Genomic DNA, 8,534 nt, shown 5'->3' with positions numbered 1-8,534 from the left:
CCCTCCTTTTCATACCACCTTGTGGTGAGGTGTTTGCAACCTTAAATGAGCAGAGTGAATGCGTGTGCGTGCATGTGTGTGTACGCGAGTGTGTGTATGCGTACGCGTGTGTGTGCGTGCGCGGGGGCGGGGACGCCCGCCTCCAGACCTGCAGTGTAGTGATTCCAAGCATATGCTCACGCTGGCAAGCTCGCTGGTGTCAGCGCGGGCCTGTGTGTGTGTGCGTGCACGTGTGAGTGAGTGCTTGCAGCGAGCAGCAGTCCGGAGCGCGCGTGCGCGCCCTCGGCTTCTCCCACAAACACCAGCGACCGGGGGCTGCCCGCCAGCGCCTCTCGCCTCTCCGCGCTGTGCGCGCCTCGCTGTTTCTATAGGAACCAGTACAGCGCCGGGCCCCTCTGGCTGCGGCCCGCGCGCGAGCATGCCCAGTGCAAGCCGCTAGTTTGGCTCCGGGTCTGGGTTTCCAGTAAGTGGCATGCGGGACTCAGGAGAGATCCCTGGGAGCTGAGCCGATCGCCTTTGTGTGCGGAGGGAGGAGGCGGCGGCGGCGGCGCGACCCCATCTGGGGAGCCCCACGGCGGGAACAATGCTAGCCTGCCTGACCCGCGGGAACTTACTGGACGCCCTGCAGGAGGGCTTCAATGAGGTAACTGTCCTGCACCTCCCACCCCCGGCTCCTCGCCACCGCGCGCCTCCCGCTAGTCTCCGGAAGGGGGTCCTGGGGGCGGGCATCTTTCGGGGGGGGGAGCCCACCCGAAGAGCCCAGGTGGCAGAGTCAAGGTGGTAGGTGTGGTGCAGAGGCGTGAACCCGAGGACATCTGAAGGGCGGTGGGCCTCCCTCTCTGCTGGACGGTTACCTCCCCGAGCGTGGAGGACAGCTCGGACCGCGGACTCGGACCACTGCCTCAGAAGGCATTTTCTTGCAGGAAAGGTGGTCCCCACGCCTCTCAGGGACTCTCCAGGGACATCCTCGAGGGAAGCCCTGAACAGAGACGGGGAAGCTCTATTTCAGGAACTAAGCGGATGAGTCATGGGAGGGGTGCGGTGGAGTGGCATTGGTAGAAAGTTTGAGAGAGGGCAAGAGGCTGTGGGTGGTCCACATGAGGGGGCCCCTTCCACGTACGAATTTCCTGAATCCTACACCACTGAGGAAAAGGCTGAAAGGAGCAACTTGGGCCAGAGGCCCAGTTTCAGGAGCTAGTGTGTGCTCCCTTCTGTGAGAACTGCTGTGGGGAGTCTCAGTCTGACAGGAAAGGTGGGCCTGGCTTGGCTTAGGCTCGTTTTCTCCTCAAAACTTTCTCTCAGAATTCTTCCATTTGCTCCTTTTTGTGACCCAGGCTATTCTTGTTTGAGACCATTACTATTTGCACTTGCCCCCCAACTCATCATTTTGGGTGCCTTAGCCCAGCAGCCTCCAAGGCATAAGCTATTGGTCATGGTTTCCTGCCTGCTTTCCCCTCAGTCCAATTCTCCCTTCTCTATGTTTTTTTAAGTTTAAGATTTCTTGTGGTGTTGGGGGCCTTGGGCAGGATACCCAAGGACTCCACCACTGCCCTATTCCTCCAGCCTTTAAGGCAGCCCTTGTCTTTTAAAAATCAGTTTTTAGTCAGATAATGTAAAAACACCACCTAGCAGTGCGCACTGGTGAACCTACGGCCTTGCATCTGACTAGGGGATCTATCCCTGAGCTAACACCCTACAGGCATTCTCTTCTTATTAACATTACAGGCAGGATGGAAGAGCCTTTGTGCCATTACCGGCTCACCCCTTCCCAACCTTTCCCCTAGAGGCAACCAACCATTCTCATGAATTTCCATGTAGGATTTTTTTTTTCCTACAGCTGCACGACAGGCTCCCTTCTTGATCTCTGTTTCTAATTAAGAAATCCCACATTCTGACCTGCCTTAGAACCTTCCCCAGTTCTGGCCCCCTGTGCCCCAGCCTGGTTCCTGACACACAGAGGCAAAAAAAATCCAATGGAAATGTTCTGCCAGTGTGACCAACTGTGCTGGAATTTTCCTTTGGCTGAGGGATGTCACAACCTTCACTAAAGGGCAGTGCTTGTATCCTGCCTGTATGGCAGGCCTCCTCACCTTCCCATCGCTCCGACTGAACACATGTAAAGAACTGTTAACAAAGGGCTACAGAGCCAGGGGTGAACACAGACGAGCCAGGAAGCACACCTTTTAGTGCCTCCAGCACTCCCATTCATCTTCCCTCACTCTCGGCCCCTGGGCCTTCTCTGTTCCCTGTTTGTGTAAATCCTATTCATTCACCAGTTGTGGCAAAACCTCCTGTGGTCCTCACATGGTCTCTCCCCTTTTTCTATTTTAACCCAGCTTTCTGGGAGTTGGAACTCTCTTCTGAATTGAAGGCAACTGGCACAGAGCCAAATCCTGGTTTTCCATTTCTAAATCTTCATCTAAAGACCCACGTGGAAACAAATCTTGGCCATCATTTCCATGTGTCTGTACATAAATATTGCCTAACATTCAGTTCTCCCAAAACAGGGGAAAGGGGAGTGAAAGGTATATTTCCCCCATGGTGGTAATGGAATCTTCCTAAAAACAATACTCAGACAACTTTGTAATCAGTTCTTCTGTTAAGAACAATTCAACAACATGTCTTTACCCCTCTGAAATTGGAGCTGTCTACCCATCCCATAAACTGCTCTCCCTGCAGGCTCATGTACTTTTTCTCCTTAGGAGATTTGAACTCTGAAAATGAAGATAGCGCTTTTGATTTTGTGCCTCTAAGTAATACAGATATCAACGTTAGTAGCTTAAATTTGAATGACCCCTTAGTTTAACGTGAACTCTTCGTATACATAATATGTTTTCTTCATTCCCCCCAACATTCATATACTATCACATAATCATACTACTGAATAACAGGATGAGTGGAGTAATTGGTATGGTTGGTAGGAGCCTTGTTTGATCTATTTATTCCAGGCTCGATATTGCTTAATAGAACCAGTAACATTCAACCTCTTTTGTTGGAGTCATATGATAAGACTGTAACTGGGCACTTAAGAGATCGTGTCAGAATACACAATTCCTCTGAGAAATTCTTTCTCCCGAGGCTAAGAGTGCCATACGTGTATTCAACCACCTCTTGGGAATAATCTAAGTGTATCTGAAGCTATTCTTCATCACCCAGATGGTTTATTATAGATCTGTGTGGTTGGGGCTGCGACCTCATTCTCCACAGCAGGGAAGACTCCCACAGGAAGCAGGGATATGGCCCTAATTGGGTAATTATAGGGAAAGCCAGCAGCAGCAGCAGCAGCAGCAGCAGCAGCAAAGAGAAGCCCTGCCCTTTGAATCAAGGCTCCCTTCTATTTACTGCTGGTCTATTTTCAATCCATATGTCACTAAGTATAAGCGTGTGTGACAGAGTCTTCTTCAGTCACATTGCCCACCTAGAACCCTGGCCTCAGCATGCCTGGCAAAGGAGTCGCAGAACTGTTTCATGTCAGTGATGGCAAAGCAATCTCTTGTATTGACATGGTTAATTTTCACTGTGAGTTATCCATAGATTTTTGGCTACTGTCATTGGTAACCCATCCTACAAGTAGGATGGGTTTTCTATACTTCTTCACTTCACCATCCTGCATTTGCCTCAAAGCTGTGTGTGTGTGTGGTGTGCACACAGTCCTGAAATTGAGGTCATCTGTCATTTTCAGTTGTTCTCCGCCTTATTTTTTTGAGACAGGGTCTCTCACCGAACATAGAGCTCACTGAATCCGCTAACCTGTCTGGTCACTGAGCTCTGGGATAATCCACTGGTTTCTGCCTCTCCAGTGTTAGGATTGCAGTTGTACGCTACGGTGCCTGGCTTCTAATGTATGTGTGGTCATCTGAACTCAGGTCTTCATGCTTAAATAACAAGCACTTCACTGACTGACCCATCTCCCTAGCCCTGCTGTTTTTGACACAGGGTCTTGTGAAACCCAGGCTGGCCCTACACTCCACCTGTAGGTAAGGATGACCTTGAATCATCCTATCTCCATTTCCCCAGTGTTGGAGTTACAAGCACATTCCACAACACCTAGTTCAAGCTACTTGGTATGGGTTGTTACATTAACATTGTCTTTGGCAATGTGAATTTCTGCCAGTGTTTTTCCTGGGGCCTGAACTTCTTTTTTTTAAAAAAAAACATTGGTGTTTGAGTTAGAAGATTTTAATAGACATACAATTATAATGTCGTTTGACCAACAAGCATTTCTTTATTTATTCATCGGACGAGGGGAATGTATTCAGCTATTGAAATGTTATAGGGAGAAACAGATGCTGCTGGAAAAGTCCCATAGGATGCTTGATGTCATAAACATCACAAAACAGTAATGTTTATGGGAGATTGTATAGAGAGCTTCTAATTAATAAAAGCATGAAGAGGAGCAAATATTTATCCACCTTTGTGTTCACTGAGGCCAGATTGTCCTCCCACTGTTCGCCTGGTAGACCCGTGCAGGCCGTCACTCACCAGATGCTCACTGAATTACTGTGTTTGCCAGGCACTGTGCCAGGCTCTGGAAATAGAAGCCAAATAGCAGAGTCTGTTCCCTAATGGAGCTCACAGGCCAATGAAGATAAAAAAGCATCATACTTGGGAACTTTGTGGTAATGTAGATATCGTGCTTGTGGGAAAGAGTGAACTTCTGCCTAGTTGTGACATGAATGGCTGAGAGGCCGAAAGCTAAGGGACTACTGATTTTCACCAGAGTTGGTCAGGAGGAAGCCAGCTGTCTGGCTGTGTGAACTGGCAGATTTGTCTCCAAGTAGGAAAGGAACACGTTGAAAACCGGCCTTAAGGTTCATAAGTGTAACTGAGGGGAGTGAACATTACTGGAATCCCAGCTCCACAGCGGGTTGAGGCAGGAGGGTTGACTGAGCCACATGTTGTTATATCTAGACCACTATAGGCAATATAACGAGTCCTTGTCTGGAAAAAACGGGGGCAGGGAGTGTGGCAAGGGTGTGAGGCGGCTCAGTCAGTAGAGAAAAGCGTTTGCCACCAAGCCTGATGACTTGAGTTCAATGTGTAGAGCCTACATGGTGGAAGGGGAGGACTGAATCCTGCAAGTTGGCCTCTGATCTCCATACATACACCATGGCAGGTGTACACCCACCTCTAAACAAACAAACAAACAAACTGGGAACCCCAGCTTCCCTCTAAATAAATAAATAAGTAAATGTTTTTGTTTTTTGAAAGGAAGGATAGGGGTAGGGAATTCATCTACTTGGTAGTCCCTGAGAAACAAGAGAGTGAGCCTTTGTCTGGCCTCATCCTATGAAGCAGATACAGAGAACTGACAGGCAGAGCAGCTGCTGGAAACATCATCTTTAGTTCCTCATGCTTTCCATGGAGTAGCATGACAGCACTGGGCCAAAAAGAGGCTCCAGACATTTCCACAGTGAATCAACCTCTCAGTGCTTTGCTGTAGAAATTGAAGGCCCGTTAGGTATTTAATGTAACGAAGCACCCCACCTCTGAGCCTGAGTTTTCTCTATCCATCCTGACTTCCTCACTCCCCACCCAGGCTGACTGGCTTTGTTCCCACTGGCACCAATGCCAGCTCAACAGATGCTCCCTGGCTGAAAGCTATCAGGCAGCCTTGTGTTCCTGGTGCCCAGTGATGGGCAGACCCACATGTGTAGCCTTGATAGGGCACAGTTTGCCAGGCGCCACTCCCCCAGGCAGTTCAAAGAGTTTGAGTGCTAATAATACTTCACCTGTGGAGCCGAGCCTTGTCTGGGCTAGGGAGACTGAAGGCTCAAACTCAGGCTTTTCTGAATGCATTTCCATATTAGCTTCCAAGCTAATCCCCATTAAAGGGGTCCTACACTTAACCTTCATCGGCCACATTTGATAAGGGATGAGTCCAGTATCAGAAGCTCCAAGGTGGGCCAAAGGTTCCGTTTCTAAATTAAGAGACACCTTAGATTATAGATTGATTGACTGTAGATGCACTGATTCACTCTTTTATTGAGTGCTTTCCTTGTAGTGTGCATTCATAAAGGAACAGATACTGTTTATGGAGCTTATAACTAATGGAAAATTTAAGAGAAGTTTATGAAATGGCATTCTGAAACACTTTAGTTCCTCTTCTTTTTCTATATGATCCCTTGGTCATAAAACTGAACATTGATATGAACGGCCTTGTCCATGTGAGGAAGAAGAACATTTAGTGATACTTTTATTTTGACCCAACTGGACACCAAGTACAATGAACAAAGAACACTGGCTCAGGAAAGAACCAGAAGAATTAATAGAGAAGAGCTGAGCAGTGCTGGTGTATGCTTTTAATCCCAGTACTCAGGATCTCTGAGTTCAAGGCCAGCCTGGTCTACAGAGTGAGTTTTAGGACAGCCAAGGCTACACAGAGAAACCCTGTGTCAAAAATAAATATATAAATAGAATTAGTAGAAAAGAAATACAATATTGTGGGGTTTTTTTCCTAGTGACAGAATTAATCCCTGTCACAACTTTAACCTGGGCTTTCATGTCTGGGGACCTCCCTACACTTGTCTTTCCATTTTCTGCTCTGGTGGGTTTCAGTTCTAAACAGGTGTCTGTTCTCGCTGGAAAACTAATTTCCTTTCTGGGCCCTTCAGCTTCCTTCTGCACTGTGTCTAGCATGGCAGAAAAGTTTGCTGTTCTCCCCGTGGCCAGCAGGGAGCCACAGAGCCAAACTGCTGAGATGTTTCTACACTAGGAACAGTGGGTCCTATGGAGCTCCCTGGTGAAAATTACTCCGCTTTTATAGCTCTAACCAAACAAATCCTCTCAACAAAGAGTCTTTGATCTTGAGCCCCTGAGGGGCAGAGAGTGGATGCTGACTTTATGACGTTGTTTGGAAGGAGGGGCAGATACTAAAGAAAAACAGAAGGAAAAGTTACATTTGGCAGCAAGATGGCTTTCAAGGTCAAGGGCCCCTGCCCAGATGAGGAATGTCTGTCTACACTGAGTTTGAATTTGGATGATAAGGGACATGGGAGTGTCTTGGAAAAAGCTGATGGAGATGGGGACTGATGGGGCTTTCCAGATTTAAATCCTGCTCAGATAGCAGAGACCAGCAGTGGTCTATTTCTCCTTCCTCTGAGGCTTGCCTCAGAGCTATCTTCAAAACTATGTCTCCCTAGAATTATCCACCACACTGACATATTTTTAAAAGCTATGTATTTATTTTATGTGTGTGTGTGTGTATATATATATATATATATTGTCTGCATATGTAACATAAGCCATATATACATATATGCATATATATATATGCATCACATAAGTGCCTGGTGCCTGTGGAGACCAGAAGCGGCCATCAGATCTCTCGGAACTAGAGTTACAGCTGGTTATGAGCTGACACATAGGTGCTAGAAACCAAACCAGGGTCCTCTGTAAGAGCAGCAAATGTTAAGCTGGAGCCATGTCTCCAGCCCTGGACACTGGCATCTTTATAGCGTCCCCAGAACAAGTTAAAAGTGAAACTCAAGAAAAAGTCAGGTTCTGGCCTGTTGTGGATGCAAAAACACCAACTGCTTGCCTTGCCTTGCCGCTGCCTCCTCCTCCTCCTCCTCCTCCTCCTCCTCCTCCTCCTCCTCCTCCTCCTCCTCCTCCTCCTCCTCCTCCTCCTCCTCCTCCTCCTCCTCCTCCTCCTCCTCTTCCTCCTCCTCCTCCTCCCCCTCCTCCCCTCCTCCCCCCCCCTCCTCCTCCTCTCTCTTGTTTAAAATCTGGCTGCAGGTGCCAAAACCCAATTTGAACAAGAAGAAATAGGAAGTGGGGTTCACTGACTCAGAGAATCCTAGGAAAATCTGAATTTAAGCCACAGAAAGGGCAGGGCCACTGCAGCATTTCAGACTTAGTGGAAAGCAAGCTCTCCAGCTCTCTGCCTACTCTTCCATGGTGTCTTTATTCTTTCTACCTCTGATGGCTTCTTACCAGTAAATGGGCAGGCTTACCACAGCACCTAGGCTGTGTGGTTTGTGTGGGTACGAGTGCACGTGTGCCTGCCTATGTGCACATATATGTGTGCAGGTCACTGGACAAACTCAGGTGTCGTTCCTCGGGTGCCTTCTACCATTTGTTTAAAATAAGCTCCTAATTGGCCTGGAACTTTGCCAATTAGCCTAAACTTGCGGGCAACAAACTTCTAGGGATGTGCCTGTCTCCATTTCATCTTAGCATCTCTGGGATTACAAGTGTGTGCCAGCATACCCCAGCTCCAGGAGATCTGAAACCCTCTTTTGGACTCTGCAGGCACTTCCTCTCTCTGTCCCTCCCTGTTTGTCTCTGTTTCTGTCAATATGTCCCTCTCTGTGTCTTCCTGTCTCCCTGTCTCTCCTACCCTCTCCTACACACACACACACACACACACACACACACACACACACACACACACACACACACACACACTGAATCTTTTCTTTTTAGTTCTTGTAGAAGCCAGGGGCAAAGAGGAGGTAGGTTAATTGGAGAGGAGGTTTAGAAAGAAAAAAGAGAGTAAGTAATCTAGGTTCTGAATCCCTCACTCGGTCCTA

General features: G+C 48.0%; 1 protein-coding gene across 1 annotated transcript in view; it reads left to right on the top strand.

Annotated features, from left to right (window-relative positions):
- The first annotated feature begins 274 nt into the window (after positions 1 to 274).
- Positions 275 to 8,534, top strand: part of Dixdc1 (DIX domain containing 1) — a 71,614-nt gene continuing 63,354 nt past the window's right edge. The window contains 1 exon segment of the mRNA XM_060373633.1: positions 275 to 643. Within this exon segment, the coding sequence (XP_060229616.1) occupies positions 584 to 643 (60 nt within the window). The 5' untranslated portion in view covers positions 275 to 583.

Source organism: Meriones unguiculatus, chromosome 1 (genome assembly GCF_030254825.1).
Source record: "Meriones unguiculatus strain TT.TT164.6M chromosome 1, Bangor_MerUng_6.1, whole genome shotgun sequence".
In the NCBI taxonomy this organism is placed as follows: domain Eukaryota; kingdom Metazoa; phylum Chordata; class Mammalia; order Rodentia; family Muridae; genus Meriones; species Meriones unguiculatus.
This window is presented reverse-complemented; position numbering and strand designations above follow the sequence as displayed.